Raw genomic sequence first — 20946 nt, 5'->3', positions numbered from 1 at the left:
AGAGTCTTGACTATATGATGATAAGCAAAGTCGGATTAAAAGACGTTTGGATGCACTCATCACAACATTATAGGTGCTCGTCGGATGGATACAATACTCATCAGTGTCAAGTACTCAAACTACTATGTCTGTTTATTGGGACCAATTTTCTGTTTACCTTTTTTTTTTTGCAGGAATATAAAGGGCCCAAAACTATTGCAAAAAAACAAATCCTTAATCCACTTTCTTCTTTACCATCTTACATTACAAACCTAGCATTTCTACATTAACAACTTACGAAATGCTGTCAGCCAACAAAGTTTTTATCAACAACTCCCAATTTGAAGCCTTATTTGATTTAAAACCAAACGTTCAAATCAGTTCTATCATTGAAAACTTCAAATCTGGTGATCAATGTTTTTTGGAATGCCCATTACAATTCCCTGTGAAACCAACAAACAACATCACCATCAACATCAACAACTCCAAAAACACCAAAGGAGTATTGGATTTTTTGTTTACTGATCAACCTGAAACTTTTTACACTGCATCAACAAATTTTAATCAACCAGTCAGACTCGTCAACAGAATCATCAACATTGGAAACATCAACATCAACAACTACTACCCCAATCAGAAATCCAACAACGAAAATTATGCCGAGGATGCAAGAGAATCAATTAGCCGTCATCATTCCTCAAAAGATATGGCAAATGTTGGATCACCAAACGACAAGTACACTTTCTCACCGGATTACAGATTCCCCCCAGTGATCCGTAATTTAGACGGGGTTGAAAAGAGATTACAAAGCCTCTTTGTGCCAACAGTTCAAGAGGACAGCACCGTTGAAGAACAAGAAGATACAAGAAGAGTCCTGTGTTTCCATCCAATTCTGCATTTGAGAAACAATCGTTCTGGTAAGCTCTACAAAAGAAGAGAAGAGTATAAAGGATATGAAGCTGATTTATCAGGCTCATGTGAGGACAGTGATGTCCTGTGTTTTATTCCAATGGTCAATAATGAGAAAGATAATTCCACCAAGAATGATAAGGGGGTTGAAAAAGTGTTACACAAAAGTGCAAAGACCGAGGAAAAACAGAAAACTTTGCAGCATACCAAAAATGAGGAACACAAGACAAGATCTTCAGAACATGATTTTGCAGGTAGGAAGCTAGATGAAGAGTGCAGTCAAGAGCAACCTGAGGAAGAAAAACCTGTGGTTCCAGCACCAGTTAGTCAAAATAGAGCAGAGATGCTCTTTGGACCTCAGCAAGATGAGAGATATGCGACTCAAAATTATAAACAGTACGAAGAGAATGAAGTGTATGAGGAACAAGGAGAAGAAAGAAGATATATTTCCTTTTCAGAATACGAGGAAATGCTTAAAGGGTATGGAATGGGTTACTCCTCAATTATTCAATTTGATGAATTCATGAATTATGGTGCGTCTGTTCGTGAAGATCCACACTTTTCAATATCTCCCGAAGAGTATGAGTTTGAGAGTACTTTTGAGGAATCTGAATACGATAGAGTTAAATCACAAGATGAATCACAATCTGAAGAAGATGAAGAAGTTGCAGAGGATGAAGAAGATGAAGAAGATGAACAAGCTGAACAAGTCGAACAACCTGAACAAGATGAACAACCTGAAGAAGTTGCAGAAGTTGAACAGCAAGAAGTTGAAGAAGATGAACAACCAGAAGCTGAAGAACAAGTACCTCCTCAAGAGATTGAGTTAGAAGAAGTCGAAGCCGCTCATGAACTTGAGTCAGCAGCAGCTGAACCATCTGATGGAATACAACCAGAAGAGGTAATGCAAGAGGAGACCGAAGAGCGTGAAGCGTCGGAAGTTAGTAGACCGCCAAGACAAAGACGGCGTATGCCTGAAGAGCCGGTGGTACCCAAGAAACGATTTAAATTGACTCGATACCCAGAATTTATGAACTACAAAACTCAAGAACCTATGATGACTCACATAATGAAAAAGTTTTATTGGCACTTTATCCCGTATCCAGAAGATTCAGTGAAAGCTGAAGATGAGCGCCCAGTATCAACAGTTGTTAAAGATGATGCATATTATGCTCGGTACATGCAAGAACTTTTACATAGTTGTGATCCAAATAAGTACGATGCTGTCGTACCTGGTCAAGAGCTTGATATAGACGAGGTGTCCAAGCGCTTCAAAGCGTATCAAGAGCCCATATGGGGCAGGACTGAGGATCGAGAAGCTGTCAAAGATGAAAACAAATTTAACCGTGGTTTTAAGAAAATGTTCAAACGTACAAGAACGTAACCACCTGATCCAACTGACTTGAATGAGAAATAACCAAGAGTAAGACCTAGACCTAGACCTATGTGGAAAGATGAAGCTTTGTGCCCAGCATTATCACGTGTATTTAATGATGATGATGATGATTCGACGCTGGAAAAAATGGTAATGATGCTATTGAGTGAAGTAGTGTGGTGTTTTCCCATAGACAGCAATTGTCTTTAGTTGTTCAATTGAAGGGGGCTATTCATTACCACGGGAATCCAAAACGATGGTCCTTTAATAAGTACTGCGTCCTCGGGACAAAGTCAAAGGATTTTTCCCGTGCAATGATAACTACTAATACCCCTTTCTTAGAACAAGAGAAACACGAGCACAATATATTTCAAAGGATACTCAATACGATGAGCTGTGCTTGGAGGTTTCAAGCACATAAACTATTAAACTGTCGAATGTTGTCAATGTTGTTGTATGGTGATCCACTGGGATCCTGTTTGAAGTCGCTGGATTTGTCCTGAGTTGTGCAATGGTGCTGGTCTGGCCAACTAGTATCCGGAGCCAATGACGGATGATGATGGTTGATGGAGAATGGGTGAAGAGTCGGAAGCTGGGATGAAAATAATCAATCAATGAAAGGTCTAAAGTTAGGGTCTAAGATAATTAAGGTCAGAGTCAAGAGTCAGATGGTCAATGTTTGTAATTCAACTTGTTAGAGGTGGAGAGTATGAAGTCTGTTAAAATTGTTCAACTTGTGAGAAGTGATGAAGATGATTCAGTTTGTTATTGAAAGATACACGTTCAGCTGTTTGTTGTCGATGATTTGGTTGCAATTTGCTAAAGCCCATTTATTTTACATTTTGTGTTTTTTATTTGATATTATTTGTACTAAACATCCCTGTTGTTATGGGATGTTTTAACTCTCCGGCAATGGTGTAGGTTTGATCTCTTGAATATCTCTTTTGTTTTCACTCGTTAAACTTGATCTTTGTTGTTCATTTATCTAGTTAGCTGGAAATGTAACAGTCCTATAGAGACCTTATACTACACCAGAGTATATACATGCCACCTAATGTATAACATTTATATACACTTATACAAAGTCTATTTCATAAATTAATACTGTATCTGTGTACTGTCCATGTCCCCAACCTCTATACCCACTCGCACTAACCATAAACCTCCCGGTTTCATCAACATATAATTGAGACAACATACCACCATGGTGGCCAGGCACGATCAAGAATGGAGTAGCCTGTTTCTTCAAATTGACTTCCATATTACTCAAATCATCATAAAGTCTTAAGTTATATAATCGAATATTATCGTTGGATCCACAAAGTAAGAAATCTTTATTGGGCATGGTACTTAATGCACTTACAGGACCACTGATTTTGGGGAACTGTAACAATTTGGAAACGTTGGGCACCATTGTATCTTTGTGATGACCAGATTGTGATCTTTTATGAGGCATCTTGATTGATAATTCATCAATTGTGGAATTACGACGTCCTGCGTAGATGAAGTCTCCATCGTTGGACCATGTCAGTGACATACACCATGGTGGTGTGCCTTCAGATACACCTAATCGAATTACTGGTTGGTTTAACCGAATGTCCCAGATATTTATTGTTCCATCGATGCTCGAACTCATGAATATGTTGGAGTTTAAGTGTGGTTTAGACTGTGCTTCTTTTGATGGAGGGGGGTGGTCTTGATAATTTGTTGGCTGTTGCTCTTCTTGTTGTTTTTCTTCTTGGTCACTGTCACCAAATAATGAATCAACCTCATCTTCGTCATCATTATTGGCTTTGCTTTTATTTCCATTGGATACATCACCAGACTCATCAATCGTTGTGAAAGAAATATCATCCAATCCATCAGGTCGATATTGTATATTTGAAATCTGTCCTGATGAAGGTAGGAACTCGATAGTAGTTTTGCCCGTATTCAAATCCCATTCTCTGATTGTCTTGTCCCATGATCCACTCAAGAACCGATTTTGCTCTTGATTTAACCTCAATGCACTCACGGTGTCAGTATGACCTCTTCGTGGGTACTGCGACGTTCCATGATTGAAATAATGATGGATTGTACCTTCATTATATCTCATAGTGTAAAGACTAATACCACCGGATAACAACCCCGATAAGCACCACAATCCATTGCGTTCTGCTTCCAATGCGTATACAGGATTTACCTTTGGCTCATAGGATACACTACCAGTTGAAAAATCAGAGTCTTTTAGTTTCGGATTTTGCTTCATTAATTGTTTCCGTGTCAATGGTTGTTCATTCTCCCAATATGAACAAATTACACCACCATTGGATAACGAATCAGATAAATTGTGTTTTTGTGCCATGGTTAAGGGTGCTTTACCTTCAACTGATTGTATAAAGTCATATTTTCGTATAAATCCATCTTCACCACCAGTGATGATCCATTTGGGACCCTGTGTAAATGCCAATGCATGACATTGGGATGTATACGGTATAGCAACTTGTGGAATGATATCAAAGTCGGTGGCTTTACGAGCCTTGGCAATGATTTGCTGACGAAATGGCAAATTGGTTTCGGATTCTTCAACGTCCTTGATTAGCTCATCCCTCGTTGGTTCTGTAGATAGGGATTGCGGTGTCTGAGAATCAATTTGTGTATCCTGAGATGGTTTGGATGGAGTATCTTCGTGAGTAGTATCGAGTGGCTGTTCATTCACCTGGCTAACATCTTCAGTCTCGAGTGCCTCCACTTTATCACTTGCGTGAGGGGATCCAGCCAGTGCTTGTTTCTGCTCTGCAAGCGGTTTGTCTTCATCAACTGAAGCAGCGCCTTCTATTTTCTCTCTTTCTATCTCACTACCACCGGTCTTGGTCTTTGTAGTCTCGCCATCCTCATCCTCTTCTTCACCTTCCCCCTCATCTTCTTCTTCCTCTTCTTCGTCTCCCTCTTCACCACCCTCCTCTTCGTCTTCTTCTTCATCGTCCTCGTCCTCCACTTCCATCTCATCATCGTCTCCATCAATTATATCATCATCATCCTGATTGTTAGCATTCTCCACTTGATCATCCTCAGGCTCCATGTCATAGTCTTGACTGTTTTCATTGTCTTGATATTCATCTTCCATATCATCATCCTCGGCGTTGAATAAGTCATCCTGTTCGATTGAAGCCATTGTTTACTATGAGATATCAAGGCGGTGGCGATTCCGTTATTTGATCTAATGTTTCTAGAGTTGTGTGGTCTTTGTACTCGATTCAATAATTTTTCCAACTCGTTTTTTTCCCGATCAGAGTTATACAATAGAAATACATACACAACAAGCAAAGAGAAGCTACTCTACAACTTCAATTTACTAAACAGACACTGTGTTTATTTATAAAGCTAATACTATTAAATATCCAACACGCCTATTCGTAGATCCAGCTGAACAAAGCTGGCTTGTATTCAACCAATTCTTCCTTCTTGAACCACAAGTCAATTTCCTTCTTGGCAGATTCAACAGAGTCAGAACCGTGACAAACGTTTCTACCCATGTCAACAGCGTAGTCACCTCTGATGGTACCTGGAGCACTTTGCAATGGGTTAGTGGCACCCAAAATAGCTCTACCTTGCTTAACAACATCCTTACCTTCCCAAACGGTAGCCAAGACTGGACCGCTCAACATGTAGCTCAACAATGATGGGAAGAATGGCTTGGATTGCAAATCCTCGTAGTGAGTTCTCAAAAGAGATTCGGTTGGTTGAACCAATTTGATTCCAACCAATTTGTAACCTCTGTTTTCGAATCTACCGAGGATGGCTGAGATTAAACCTCTTTGGACACCGTCTGGTTTGATAGCAATGAAAGTTCTTTCGTCTGACATAATTGAGTATTTGAGTTGGGTTGAAGGAAAAAGAAAGAAGGGGAATGGATGAAAAATTTTTGTCAAAAAAAAAATGAAATTAAAATTTTCTTCCACGTCAATTGGTTGCGCAAAAAGAATTGAAACTGATGGACATACCCAAAATACAAAGCACAAATGAAGCTACTCCAACACAAAAGCAAACAAAAAACCCTTGCTTGAATTGGAATGTAGATGCTGTAACATACACTGGTAAGGCACTTGTGTCCGCGTAAACATAGGTCAGTGGGAGTGTATAGCAAGTTCTGCCTCTTCCATAAACTCGAGTTCGTAATACAATTGAAGGGGTATTTGACTGGTTGGACTTTTCTAAATGACACCGAGAGATCTAGTGATTGATCAGAAACATCCAAATCTCTCAACTTTCCCCCCATTGTCCAATAAGTGCTTGCAACTTAGGCCACGTTCTCGATACTTGCTGTGTCGCAAATGTTCAAAATTCTATTCACGACATTGAAATTAGACATTGAAATTAGGCATTGAATGCAGAATCCAATTCAACATTGAACTTAGGAAATCTCCGTGTCCTTGAACGTATCCTTCTACCGAAGACTTCTCCAGGTTTGGAATTCTGCAGGTTTTGTTGCAATTCGGGCGTTGTTATTTAGTCCATCACTTGAACGTATTCCCTCTTCCAAGTCTACCTCTTCTAGGATAAGACTGCATCATCTCCACTTCTTTCATGACATTTCGAATACGATTAGATTCGTACACCTTTCTAATATAAGCAGCGTCATATCTCAAGATAGTTCGACTGAATTCTCGTAATCTTTGGTATCATTGCAACTCATATTCTTTCCTCTACGCTCCTCCGAATCACCGCAAGTTAAGTGAATGTACCTTGCATCAAAACTCAAAACAATAGAAACCCCAAAGTTTCCAATTACTACCCAATTAGTAAATCTGAAACAGTCAACACTCTTGTACAAGAAAAAAAAAAAAAGAAATTATTTTTGATGTAAATATTAACGCGACAAAAAATTATATTACCTCAACGCCTTAAGGCGAACTTCATGTTTAAATCATTCCCAATGCTCGTAGCAGCTTTTCGTGACGTTTTTTTTTTTTTCCTTCTATTGTGCCGTTCCTTTGAACTCTTGGATTTCTTTCATTCTTCATCAACGTCTAAATTGGTAACTCTTCGGTACCTTCAACTTTGGAAAACAAGGAATAGCTGATTTCATTATTAACTCGTTTAATTCCTCCGCGACAACACGTCATCTCAGGATCTTAAACAATGGGCTGTGGTGCAAGTACTCCAATTGAGGATGAACAAGATCCATTTTTGCAAGATAAGCAAATCAATGATGCCATTGAACAATCTTTACACTTGAACAAAGCCAATTCCAAGAATGGAGTCAAATTGTTGTTGCTAGGCGCAGGTGAAAGTGGCAAATCAACAGTTTTGAAGCAACTCAAATTATTACACAAGGGAGGTTTCACTCAGCAAGAACGAATGCAATATGCAAACATTATTTGGTGTGACGTGATTCAAAGTATGAAGATTTTGATTATTCAAGCTCGTAAATTAAAGATTCCTCTAGATTGTGATAAGCCAGGCAGTGCATTGATTCCATTCAAACGATGCGTGTTGAGAAGTGATGCTTTGACTCAGATTGATACTGGTATTGCTGGTGGAACTAACTTCTTGAATGACTACATCTTGAAATATGATGAAAAGACGAAAATGAAACGGAAGTTGAACAGTACTGGAGTAGTTGAGTTTCTTGGTGATACTGATCAAGCCAATAGATCCAACACCAACGATTACGATGATGAAATTGATCCTGAGATTAGGGACGAAGTGTTATCGGGCATACCGCAAGCAGCTGGTGGTGATAAGCAGCAATCTCGATACTCGCGTCGTGATATTGCTGAATCAATACATCAGTTATGGACCAATGATTCTGGAATCAAAAAGTGCTTTGAGAGATCAAACGAGTTTCAATTCGAAAGTAGTGCTGAATACTATTTCGATAACGTCTTCAATTTTGCTGATCCAACTTACTTGTGCTCCGATTTGGACATTTTGAAAGGACGGATTAAAACCACGGGAATCACTGAAACCAACTTTACCATCAACTCATTTCAATTTAAAGTGTTGGATGCAGGTGGACAACGAAGTGAACGTAAGAAATGGATACATTGTTTTGATGATATCACGGCAGTATTGTTTGTCTTGGCCATAAATGAATACGATCAAATGTTGTTTGAAGATGAACGTGTTAATCGTATGCACGAATCTATTATCTTATTTGATCAATTGTGTAACTCAAAATGGTTTGTCAATACTCCATTCATCCTATTTTTGAACAAGATTGACATATTTGAAGAAAAGATTAAACGTAATCCATTAAAGAATTATTTCCCTGATTATATGGGCAAGAGTGATGATGTTAATGAAGCACTTAAATTTTTTGAAACAAATTTTTTGAAAATGAATAGGACAAATAAGCCGATATATGTTCATCGGACATGTGCTACTGATACAAAGTCAATGAAGTTTGTCTTGAGTGCTGTTGCTGATATTGTTATTCAACTGAATTTGAAAAAGAGTGGTATCATGTAAAGTGGATCCCTCGACGCCTGGCTTCCCTTACATCTCATTTTAATCGATAAATCGTATATTAAATACATCTACACATGTCAGCGCTTGTCACCTCCTTCTTCTGCTTTTTCTCCTCCTCGCTTACCATCTCATCATGGCCATTTCATTTCTGTTTCTGTTGTAGTCCAACAAATCTTCAATCAAACCGGTACCGGAGATAACAATATCCCTGTCCCAGACCTTGTTTTGACCCCATCTCTTAACATCAGCAACAGTGATGGCATCAATTTGTTGGAATGCTTCAGTGAGAGATCTTTGATGACCAAGAGCCAAAACGTCTCTAGCATTGTGTGTAGCAACACGCTTTGTGTGGGTCAATCCTCTCAAAAGGTGGGTCTTGACTTGTGCTTTAGCTCTAGCGACTTCAGCTTCACTGATTGAGATGGATAATCTGTTCCATTGTTTCAATGTAAAGTGAACAAAGTCATCAACGGTGAATCTGTCTGGAATTTCAGCATAGAACCCCCATAAACCATGGTCAGACAATGATTTGGAAAAGTGTTCGTATTTTTCAACAATGTTGTATTCTTGAACAATTGATGACAACTTTGATGATTTGTAGTGAGCTTTTGGTGAGTGGATGTTAAAGTTACCAAAGATCTTGGCAGCAACTCTAGAAGTGTACAAGTCTGGTGAACCCAATCCTTCACCGTGAACAGCAATTGAAACGTAAGCCTTTGGCATAGTGTCATCTCTCATTCTAACTTCTGAACCCAAGAATGAAGCTGGTTTCTTTTCTGGTCTAACACCTTGAGCAACCTTCAAGTTAGATTCGATAACTTCAACCAATTTGTCGTGTTCAAAGTTACCTGCAGCAGTGATAGCAATGTTGTCGTTAACCAAGTACTTGGACAAGTGACGCAAGGAGTCTTGGTGTTCCAATCCAGAAATAGATTCTTCGGTACCCAATTTTGGTAAACCCAAAGAGTAACCTTGGTATGCAGTAGCAGACAAATGACTGATAACTCTTGATCTTGGGTTTGCTTCAAGAGCATTAGCTTCGTTGATTAAAAAGTTTTTACCAAATTGGAAATCAGCTTTGGAAACAATTTCTTCAGCATTGGTTGCAATAGTTGAAAGTAACTTTCCTGCAGCTTCAATATTGTCATTGGTGGTTTCAGCAACAACACCGTTGAATTCTCTTCCGTTTTGAGCACTTACAACAACTCCATCAGTAGAAGCATTGTGTTGTTGTGAAAGAACAGTGGCTGTCAATGCAGAAACACCATTATTGTAAGGATGTTCAGATCTAGAACCAGCGGAAAAGTACAATCCAACAGCTGAGTGTTGTGCATTTGGAATGGTTTCAGTAGAAACAGTGATACCATTGGACAAGGTGGTGTGTTTGGTGCTGCTTGATACGAAACGACGGGCAGTAACGCTTCTCAATACTGATGAGCCACGAATCATGATATCTTAAATAAAATCAACAATTGGCAATGTCTATGGAAAAAAAGTAAACCACACAAGTGAGATATATATAAACAAACCAAAGGTCTTTTTGAGATTAAACGTTAAGACTCAAATACTGTGAAGTTTTTTTTTTTTTTTTTTCAAGTGATTGGCAGGAAAAAGTAATTGGTAGCGTTTGTTCATAAAATTCAACCAATAGAATAGATGAGAAATAATATAAACCATGGTATGGTAGCGCTAGATATACTACATAACCCATATATCCCAAACAACCTAACTTTACCCATTTCAAACTTCTATCTTTGCCACCTCTACCTCTAACGTACTCAAATCAAGCACTACAAACTCACCAGTAGATTTAAATTGTGGTACACTGATCAATCGCACTTGAGCCTTCGAATCAGGACATGTATAAGTATCGGTTGCAAACTTGTCCTGATTTCCAACGAAATATACATGGGGTAGTTCTGATTCTAAAATAAATGGATCACAATTGTCAAATGGATAACAGTATAAAGTATCTGGAGCTGTAGGCACAAAATTTTGCCATTTCATACTTGCACGTATAATCTTTAATGAATCGGTATGTGCTTCTTTTGTCACGTATTTCTTTACATCATTCACATTTTGTCCACTAGTTCCCAACAATCTCACCTTATCAACCTCGAGCCATGTAGGATTTGTTAATCGACTCAATCTACTACTTCCAAGTACTGATTGATTGGTTTTGAATAAGGATTTGTGTAATGGTTGCTGAGGAAGACATATTTCTGCTGGGTCGTGTTCTCCTGGCATCACTGCTATGGGCATGGTTGTAATTAGTTCACTTATAAATAAATCTAGCTGTTTCAATGCCTCGTTATTGTATTTGGAGATGTTCTTTGATCCATAATTGTTTGTAGTTATATAATTTTTCAAATCCTCTTCTTCATCAACTGTCTGTAATGGTTCAATAGAATCACCAGCAATAATCAATTGAGATATATTGGCATTAAACTGTTTGTCGCAATCACCACCAAGTTCACCAGTAAGATACTGTTTGAGAAGCTCTAGCTTGAGATCATAATTCCCTTCCAAGCCTATGTTTAAACCAGACACTATTGCAACTTTTCCTGATCTACTACCACTGGCAAGTGGCTTTTGTGGAGCACATTCAGGATACGCAACATCCATAATCTCAAAAATACCAGCTTGAATTTCAATCCCCAACACAGCAACAATACATCCTGTCACTAATAAATTTTTCGTTAAAAATTCATCATTATGTAAAATGGCCCTACCTGATTCATCCTCCAACATAACCACTGGTTGCTCGTCATTATCTAAATATGAGACAGGCTCTAATGGCAAGATATCATCAGTGCCCTTTTCGACATCGTTTAAAATATTCAACTTGTATTTGGCATCAACAAACACAGTTCCAATGACCCAGCAAAGTTTCCCACCTTCTATATCCAAAATTTTATCCTGTTTGACGATAGTCTGTCCATCAATTTTTGTTGTTCCATTACCCCATTTCTTCATGGCATTAGCCAAGGCACGTTGTTGTAATTTATTGTATCGATATTGATACATTGAAAAATATTGTTGATCGTATTTACGTGATTTAAGGTCAATGAGGAACTCATTTAGTTTGGCAAATTCAGACAGTATTACAATATCCTTTCTATGAGCATCCTGAGTCTCGATTCCTTTGTTGATATACTGGGAGTACGACATGTTTTGATGAATGTAGAATAGATGACTTTGGTTTCGGATGAAATTTCTAACGCGTCTATAATCAATGCGCGAAATTTTTTTTATTTTGCCAGAAACAACTTTTTACACTTCACCCAATTCATTTCGATAACATTTTTAAAATCATCTATACATGTATACTACTCAATTCTTATCCCTCCTTTGTTTCTTATGCTTCTTTTCAATTGATTTACCGCTTGCACCAATAGTTATATTTACTTTTGGAGGAACGTCAAATCCAAAAGATTTACCAACTTTTACCAAATCCAATTTATCAATTTGATAAACAGTTTTCAAACTATGTGAAGCGTATGCTTGTAAATAGGCTCTGTATCCGTCTTTAGCCGATTGGTGTAGCAAATAGTTGGTCTTGATAAGTTTTGTCAATTGTGATTGAACATTGGCAATCTTGTTTGTGGGGAACTCGTATTCATTGAGTGGTACATTAGCAGCTTTAAGATACCTCAAGAACCCCAATTCTGATGGGGTTAAAAACATTAGTGATTTACCTTTTCCTTGAGTACCTCTGGCTGTTCTACCAACTCTATGGATATAGTCTCTTGGGTCATCTGGTGGATCAAATTGAATAATCCAATCAACAGCAGGAATATCTAACCCTCTAGCTGCAACATCAGTACACACCAATATACCTTGCTTGGCATTGCAAAATTCAAAAAACGTATTTGTACGTTTCTGTTGCTTTTGTTTTCCATGAAGGTCCAATACTGGTAAATCAATATAATTGAGCAATTCACTGTAAAATTTGACACTATTACAAGAAGATAAAAAGACGATGATCTTCTTTTTAACATTTCTCTTCAAGAATGAAAATAACAAGAGGAATCTCTTGTCCGAATCACATACCACATACCCTTGTTCCAATCCATCAGCAGTGGAAACATCTTTTTCTGGAACAACATTTATATACAATGGTCCTGGTCTCAAGGAAATACGTGCAAGATCTTCAACTTTGGTGGTTTGTGTTGCTGAAAACAACATTGTTTGTCTGTCCTCATTAGGCAATATTTTTATAATTTGTTTCATTTCTTCTTCAAATCCAATTTCCAAAATTCTATCGGCTTCATCTATAATCAATGCCTTCAAATTGCTAAACACAAAACCCTGGGTGTTCTTCAAATGATCCAAAAGTCTTCCTGGGGTAGCAACTAATAAATTGACACCTTTAGCCAATTTAGTTGCTTCTTGTCTTCGATCAGCACCTCCAATCACAATTCCACAAGTTTGCGAGTGATGTTCCATCAATTGTCTGGCAACTCCAAAAATCTGCAAAGCCAACTCTCTTGTAGGTGTAATTATGATAACGGTGGTACCATTTCTTGGTTTAATTTTCAATGAGTACAAGAGTTCAATAGCTGGGATTAAAAATGCCAATGTTTTACCTGACCCAGTCTTTGCAGCTCCCAACACATCTCTTCCTGCTAACAATGGGGGTATAGTTTTGGCTTGTACTTTGGTCATTTTCTTGAATCCCATTTCTCTAATCGCTTTCATTGTTGGTTCTGAAAATTCAGCTTTTTCAAAAGAGTAGTTGTCTTCAGATTCATCATCATCATCATCATCCCCCTCAGTCGATTCAACAACTTTAGGTTTAGTCAACTCTTGTAACCTCTTTTCATCTTTTGCTTTCTTCTTGTTGGCTGCTTTTTCTTCAGGGTCTTTGATGTCTTGTCCAAGAAGACCCGCAACCTCATCGAACTCATCATCTAACTGATCAACAGCCTTTTCAGTATCCACTTCCTCGACCTCACTTTCTGACTCTGATTCATCTCTAGATCTCTTTTTGGAGCTCTTGGGTGGCTCTATAGATGATTTTTTTGACTTCTTCTTGTCAATAGGGTGCTTTGCCATGATGACGTGATTCAGATATCTCTGATAAAATAGTCTCATCTCTCTCATCTCTATCTTTTTAAAGAAAGGAGAGAAAAAAAAAATATATTCTTTGCATGGGGTCGTGTATTCAGTGCCAAACTTATTTGTTTTTTGCAGCCAGAAGGTTAGTTTCAGGGAGTATAGATGCAATGGTAATACGGCAATACAACTATGCTTAGAATGAGTAAATGAAATCAATCTTCTAGTTTATATTCTCTGACCACATAGGTGTATCTTTCTTGTTGTTTATCTTGCACAAATTTTGTGCAAAAGTTTACATAAAAATCTACAAGCTTTTGTCAACTGGATAAGTTATCCTCTGAGGTTTAAAAGTCTCACATCCACATTTCGGTCAAAGCAAAGAAAGCTTCTATATATCAGCTCCCGTTCGTTGGGAGACAGTCTAATGCGGTTAGGCTGATTTACATGGACGGACAGAACAACACAAACATTTTACTCCTATAAAAGCTCAAACTTCAACATTAGCCTAATACATGTTTAATAAAAGTTACTCAGTTCACATTTCTCTACAAGTATACTCAAACATATTGATTGCTTTTGGTGAAAGTTTATTAACGCAATATTCAGAAGGTAAAAAACTTTACAAAAAATGCTGAAGTTTGAAAAAAGCTTCAAACGTCCCAATTAGGAAGGAGCTACCAACACACTTGAGAGTAATTGAACAATCACTTAGCAACGAAGCATTGACCTAGATTATGGAGATGTAGATGGTAGTCACAAGAGGAGCAATTACCTTCAATTCGTGGTCATTTAGATCTAACCAGTCAAAAAGAGAGTATCAAGGCTTGTTAATTGATACAGGCCCTACTACTTTATACAATAAACTTAGGCATATACATGTCTAACAAAAGTTACTCGTAATAAGTTCAGCTATAGAATGATATGCTGAAATGTCTACATTACTGAGATATCAAATGACTGAAGCAAAAAGGGTCTTTTAAAAATGTCCACGGTTTTGTTTGTGTCTACATTTTCATTATATGCAGTACTGTTTAAGTAATTAATTACATAATACAAATCTTCTAACTTCCTGTAGAGAAGAGTAGGAGCTCTGGGACCAGCATAGATCGATTCTGCTGTTTGAGCAGACATAGCATCAAGTCTTGTAACTCCATTAGTGGTCCATTTGACAGAGTTATCCTCATTCTTACGATATGCATCTTGAACTAAAATTGGGTTTGTTTACTATGACACAAAATAGGTGTGGACATTTTTAAAAATGAGAGAAAGAGCAAAAAGACTCATTCTTTAGATTTTTCACTTTTGACTCACATTAAGAATAATACCATTGCCATTCTCTGTATTCACCACACTTATCATCTTCTAATCCAGAGAATGTCTGCATACACAGTGTCATCAACTAAATCATACATGCAAGCCATGCAACCCATGGTTGATGCTCTACAGGCTCATCAGCAACAACTGCACGCAAAAGTGCCAGTCATAGATAACGAGTATGCTAAATTTACTCCAGTTGAAACCATTTTGTCACGGTTTGATGGTATTTCTACCAAGTCATTTAGGCGTATGATAGAGGGATCTCTGTCGAATGATGCACAAATTTTAAAGCAAATTCAGGATGAATGTGGAAAGATTAGTCTAAACAGAGGCCAAGAAGAGCAGGAAACATTCACTCTTATACAGTCCTTGGTCACAGATTCAACCAGTGATGAGCAACTCCAATCCTCACTATTTGACATTTTAGGGTTTGAAGAGTTTAATTTAATATCGAAAATTGTTCAAAATAAGCAAGCGTTTGCTGAAGCAAGGAAGCAGGGTTTATTATCAGCACAAGACAGAGCACAATTGTTGATAGATAATCAAAAACGTAATGCCAACCAACAATTACTACCGAAGTCGGAATATCAAAAATATCCACACGTGTATAAAAAACAGGATACTGTAAACATAGCTGCCATAACTGGTGGAAAGTTTGCTTTACCTAAAGGCACAACTAGGAATTCATACCCATTGAACGAAGAATTGATTATACCTTACCCTGAGGAACTGCCTAATAAATGGATTTCCAAGAAACAGCTCGTAAAAGTCAAGGATTTGGACTTTTTATGTCAAGGAACTTTTAAAAACTACGATTCCCTCAATAAAGTTCAGAGTTTGGTTTACCCCGTTGCTTATAATAGTAACGAAAACATGCTTATTTGTGCTCCAACAGGTGCCGGTAAAACAGATGTAGCTTTGTTGACAATTTTGCACACAATTGGACAATTTATTACTGAAACTGTCGGTAATGATAATGAAATATCCATTGACATTGATTACGACGAATTCAAAATTGTCTACGTTGCTCCTTTGAAAGCTTTGGCGGCAGAAATTGTGGAGAAATACTCGAAAAAACTCCAGTGGCTAGGTATCAAGGTACGTGAATTGACTGGTGATATGCAATTAAGTAGACAGGAAATTATTGCTACTCAAATTATTGTCACTACACCGGAAAAATGGGATGTGGTCACAAGAAAACTGACTGGTGATAGTGAACTAGTGTCAAAAGTCAAACTACTTATTATTGATGAGGTTCATCTTTTGCATGAAGATCGTGGGTCTGTTATTGAGACATTGGTTGCACGTACCTTGCGACAAGTGGAGAGTACCCAGCTGATGATACGAGTTGTGGGATTATCGGCAACTTTACCCAATTATATGGATGTGGCTGATTTCCTTGGTGTAAACAGGAGCGTAGGGATGTTTTACTTTGATCAGTCATTTAGACCAATTCCATTACAGCAACAAGTTTTAGGTGTTCGTGGCAAATCAGGCTCCAAAACTGCAAGAGAAAACTTGGACAAAGTCTCTTATGAGAAGCTTTCAGAGTATGTTAATCAAGGTCTACAAGTTATGGTGTTTGTACATTCACGAAAGGAAACTGTTAATACAGCAAGGACATTTATTCTGATGGCACAAGATCATAATGAATTAGGGTTGTTTGATTGCAGTGAAAACGAATACTATGAAAAGTACAAACGAGAGGCTTCTCAAAAGAATAGAAGCAAAGAATTGAGAGAGTTGTTCCCCCATGGATTTGGAACCCATAATGCCGGTATGCTTCGAAGTGACCGTAACTTGACTGAAAAAATGTTTGAAAGTGATGCTATAAAAGTATTGTGTTGTACTTCAACATTGGCTTGGGGTGTTAACTTGCCAGCAGCAGTTGTAATTATCAAGGGCACTCAAGTCTATAACCCGAAAGAAGGTGGATTCACGGACTTGGGTATATCTGATGTCATTCAAATTTTTGGACGTGCTGGTAGACCACAGTATGAAAATTTTGGAACTGGTATTTTGTGTACCACTAGTGACAAACTTGATCACTATGTTGCCTTGTTGACTCAGCAACATCCAATTGAATCAAAATTGAAGGAGAAGTTGATTGACAACTTGAATGCGGAGATTTCATTAGGAACGGTGACTAATGTTGATGAAGGTGTCCAATGGCTAGGATACACATATATGATAACTAGAATGAAGAAGAATCCCTTCGCATACGGAATGTCCTGGCAAGAGATACAAGATGATCCGCTCTTGATCAACAGAAGAAGAGAATTGATTATATCTTGCGCAAAAAGACTTCATGGATTGCAAATGATTGTTTATGACGACGAGACTGGATCATTCATGCCCAAAGATTTGGGAAGAATAGCATCAGACTTCTACTTGCTAAGCAACTCTGTGGAAATATTCAATCAAATGGTGAATCCGTTGGCAACAGAGGCTGACATATTATCAATGATTAGTATGAGTAGTGAATTCGACAGCATAAAATTTAGAGAAGAGGAAGCTAAAGAATTAAAACAGTTGATGGAGGAGGACTCGCCTTGCCAAATTGGTGCAAATGTCGACACTCCTCAAGGAAAGACAAACATTTTACTTCAAGCATTCATTTCACAAGCAAATATACGAGAGTCAGCATTGATTTCAGATTCAAATTATGTGGCCCAAAACTCTGCCAGAATTTGTCGGGCCTTGTTCTTAATTGCAATGAATAGGAGGTGGAGCAAATTAATGAATTTGATGTTATCCTTGTGTAAGTCCATTGATCGACGTATTTGGTCATTTGAACATCCAATGATGCAATTTGACTTACCTGAGCCAGTGTTGAGAAATATTAAATCAAAGAACCCCTCAATGGAAATGCTTAGAGATATGGAACCGGCTGAATTAGGTGATTTGGTGCATAATAAACTGATGGGTAATGTATTGTACAAGCTTGTTGGAAAATTCCCATATATAGAGCTTGATTCAGAGATTTTTCCCATTACTACAAATGTCATGAGAATTCATATAGTGCTTCAGCCAGATTTTGTATGGGATGATAGAATTCATGGCCTGGCTCAATACTTTTGGCTTAGTGTTGAAGAATCAGATAGTAGCAATGTTTTGCACGTGGAGAAATTTATCTTGCATAAAAGACAGTTGAATAGTCCTCATGAAATGGATTTCATGATTCCATTATCGGACCCACTTCCGTCACAAGTTATCGTCAGAATTGTATCTGATTCATGGATTGGATCAGAGACGGTCCACCCAGTATCATTCCAACATTTGATCAGACCTCAGAATGAGACTATGAAGACAGAGCTCTTACGTTTACAACCATTGCCTGTTACTGCATTGAATAACCCAGAAATCGAAAAAATATACTCCTCGAAATTCAAGTACTTTAACCCCATGCAAACAATGGTATTTCATACGTTGTATAACACAAATGAAAGTGCATTTGTGGGGTCCCCCACAGGATCAGGAAAGACGTTGGTGGCCGAGTTGGCCATTTGGCATGCGTTTAACGAGTTTCCTTCTTCAAAAGTTGTTTATATTGCTCCTATGAAAGCTTTGGTTCGTGAAAGGGTTGACGATTGGAGAAAGAGAATTTCGAAAAATAGTAGCCATAAATTGGTTGAATTGACTGGTGATTCTTTGCCCAGTGTTGATGAAGTTAAAGAAGCTGATATAATTATCACTACCCCAGAAAAGTTTGATGGTATATCACGTAATTGGCAAACAAGAAAGTTTGTACAAAAGGTGTCGCTTGTTATTATGGACGAGATTCATTTGTTGGCAAGTGACCGTGGTCCTATTTTGGAAATGATTGTTAGTCGTGTCAATTATATCTCATCACAAACCAAGCAACCAATAAGACTACTTGGTATGTCAACTGCTGTTTCGAATGCTTTCGATATGGCAGGATGGTTAGGTGTGAGGAACGGGCTTTTCAATTTCCCACAATCAGTGCGTCCGGTTCCTTTGCAAATCTACATTGATGGGTTCCCTGATAATTTGGCATTTTGTCCTTTGATGAAGACAATGAATAAACCAGCATTCTTGGCAATCAAGCAACATTCGCCTGACAAACCGGTATTGATCTTTGTTGCATCTCGACGTCAAACAAGATTGACTGCATTGGACTTGATACACTTATGTGGAATGGAATCTAACCCTCGGAGATTTTTAAACATGTCAGATTATGAATTGGAAGATGTGTTGGAAAAGGTCAAGGATGAAACTTTGAAACTTTCATTGCAATTTGGAATGGGTTTGCATCATGCTGGTTTAGTTGAGTCTGATCGTCAAATTTCTCACAAGTTGTTTGAATCAGGCAAGATTCAAATCTTGATTGCCACTTCAACCTTGGCATGGGGTGTTAATTTACCAGCCCATCTTGTTATTGTCAAGGGAACGCAGTTTTTCGATGCAAAGATTGAAGGATACAGAGACATGGATTTGACAGATATTCTCCAAATGATGGGACGTGCGGGAAGACCAGCGTTTGACACTAGTGGTACTGCAATTGTATACACCAAGGAGTCAAAGAAAATATTCTACAAACACTTTCTAAACTTGGGATTCCCTGTTGAATCTTCGTTGCATAAAGTGTTGGATAATCATCTTGGTGCCGAAATTTCTACAGGAACGATAAAGACGAGACAGGAAGCAATGGACTTTTTAACATGGACTTTTCTTTATAGAAGAGCTCATAACAATCCCACGTACTATGGTATTGAAGATGTTTCTCAATATGGTATATCTCAATATTTGGCAGGCCTTATTGACAAGAGTATCGACAGTCTAGTGGAATCCAAGTGTGTTTATACCGGAGGAACTGAAGACCTTCATCCAACTCCATTCTTGCACATATCTTCCTACTACTATCTTTCCCATTTAACTATGCGAAACTTTGTCAATAGGATTAAACCAGATTTGAGTTTTAGAGACGCTTTGAGATTGTTGTGTGAAGCAACTGAGTATGATGAATTGGCAACACGTCATGGGGAGGAGTTGATCAATATGGAGCTATCACTTGCTATGAGATACCCAGCAGAAGATCTTGAGCGGGAATTTATTTGGGACCCTCATGTGAAGGCGTACTTGTTACTTCAAGCATTTATGAGTAGAGATGAATTGCCAATTGCGGATTATAGTCAGGACACTGTTTCAATTTTGGATCAGGCGTTGCGTATATTACAGGCTTATATTGACGCAGCTGCTGAAATGGGGTTCTTGAGTGCTGTATTGACATTTACCGAATTGATGCAATGTATAAAACAGAGATGCTGGTATGATGATGACCCTGTGACTACATTGCCAGGTTTGAAATTGATTTCGAAAACAACAGCAGCAAGCAACATCACGCTCAAGGGCTTGGGACTGATGAATAAGGGTCAGTTGTTCAAAACTGCGGAAAAGCTTCGTGTTTGTAAAGAAAACTCCACTGCGAGGACCCCTGCTAGTAGAGACGAAGAAGCAAGAAAACAATTTGTCAATGTTGCCTCTCACTTACCCACTGGAGAATTACATTTCAAGCAGAGTGAACGAGAAGTTGGTCGTGTGACATTCACTCACAACAATTATCCACTTACCGACGAATTTAAAGTCTATTGTCCTCATTTCCCTAAACCACAAAGGGAATCGTGGTTTGTAATAATCCACGATGGAAAAGAGTTGTTTTTACTTAAGAGAGCTTCGCCTAGACTTAAACAGAAAAAGGGAATTGTTTCCTGTGAAGTGGATATTCCAGATGACTTATTTGGCAAGAGTGTAACTATTACTTGTGTCAATGATGCAATGTATATAAAGTACGATCTAGAAACTACCCTTTTATAGAGTATACATATATGCAA

General features: G+C 38.1%; 8 protein-coding genes across 8 annotated transcripts; 3 read left to right on the top strand and 5 right to left on the bottom strand. All coding sequences in view use genetic code 12, as the record gives it.

Annotated features, from left to right (window-relative positions):
- Positions 1-280: 280 nt before the first annotated feature.
- On the top strand, positions 281-2272 carry I9W82_005363 (uncharacterized protein; the record flags this gene model as incomplete). The annotated part of the gene is made up of 1 exon (XM_067694532.1): positions 281-2272. The coding sequence occupies one exon, from the start codon at positions 281-283 to the stop codon at positions 2270-2272; it is 1992 nt and encodes a 663-aa protein (XP_067546843.1).
- Positions 2273-3338: 1066 nt separating this feature from the next.
- I9W82_005362 (SAGA complex subunit) lies at positions 3339-5417 on the bottom strand (the record flags this gene model as incomplete). The annotated part of the gene is made up of 1 exon (XM_067694531.1): positions 3339-5417. One exon carries the CDS (start codon positions 5415-5417, stop codon positions 3339-3341), a length of 2079 nt encoding a protein of 692 aa, XP_067546842.1.
- Positions 5418-5652: 235 nt separating this feature from the next.
- YNK1 (nucleoside diphosphate kinase) lies at positions 5653-6108 on the bottom strand (the record flags this gene model as incomplete). Its single annotated transcript, XM_067694530.1, has 1 exon — positions 5653-6108. One exon carries the CDS (start codon positions 6106-6108, stop codon positions 5653-5655), a length of 456 nt encoding a protein of 151 aa, XP_067546841.1.
- Positions 6109-7384: 1276 nt separating this feature from the next.
- CAG1 (guanine nucleotide-binding protein subunit alpha) lies at positions 7385-8716 on the top strand (the record flags this gene model as incomplete). The annotated part of the gene is made up of 1 exon (XM_067694529.1): positions 7385-8716. One exon carries the CDS (start codon positions 7385-7387, stop codon positions 8714-8716), a length of 1332 nt encoding a protein of 443 aa, XP_067546840.1.
- Positions 8717-8836: 120 nt separating this feature from the next.
- On the bottom strand, positions 8837-10165 carry I9W82_005359 (ubiquinol--cytochrome-c reductase subunit; the record flags this gene model as incomplete). Its single annotated transcript, XM_067694527.1, has 1 exon — positions 8837-10165. One exon carries the CDS (start codon positions 10163-10165, stop codon positions 8837-8839), a length of 1329 nt encoding a protein of 442 aa, XP_067546839.1.
- Positions 10166-10456: 291 nt separating this feature from the next.
- On the bottom strand, positions 10457-11887 carry HYS2 (DNA-directed DNA polymerase delta subunit; the record flags this gene model as incomplete). The annotated part of the gene is made up of 1 exon (XM_067694526.1): positions 10457-11887. One exon carries the CDS (start codon positions 11885-11887, stop codon positions 10457-10459), a length of 1431 nt encoding a protein of 476 aa, XP_067546838.1.
- Positions 11888-12049: 162 nt separating this feature from the next.
- Positions 12050-13774, bottom strand: HAS1 (ATP-dependent RNA helicase; the record flags this gene model as incomplete). Its single annotated transcript, XM_067694525.1, has 1 exon — positions 12050-13774. One exon carries the CDS (start codon positions 13772-13774, stop codon positions 12050-12052), a length of 1725 nt encoding a protein of 574 aa, XP_067546837.1.
- Positions 13775-15151: 1377 nt separating this feature from the next.
- Positions 15152-20929, top strand: I9W82_005356 (putative RNA helicase; the record flags this gene model as incomplete). Its single annotated transcript, XM_067694524.1, has 1 exon — positions 15152-20929. The coding sequence occupies one exon, from the start codon at positions 15152-15154 to the stop codon at positions 20927-20929; it is 5778 nt and encodes a 1925-aa protein (XP_067546836.1).
- Positions 20930-20946: the final 17 nt, after the last annotated feature.

This window comes from Candida metapsilosis (assembly GCF_017655625.1).
Source record: "Candida metapsilosis strain BP57 chromosome Unknown scaffold7, whole genome shotgun sequence".
NCBI classification, from domain to species: domain Eukaryota; kingdom Fungi; phylum Ascomycota; class Pichiomycetes; order Serinales; family Debaryomycetaceae; genus Lodderomyces; species Lodderomyces metapsilosis.
The sequence above is the reverse complement of the archived record's forward strand: the minus strand, read 5'-3'. Positions and strand labels throughout refer to the sequence as shown.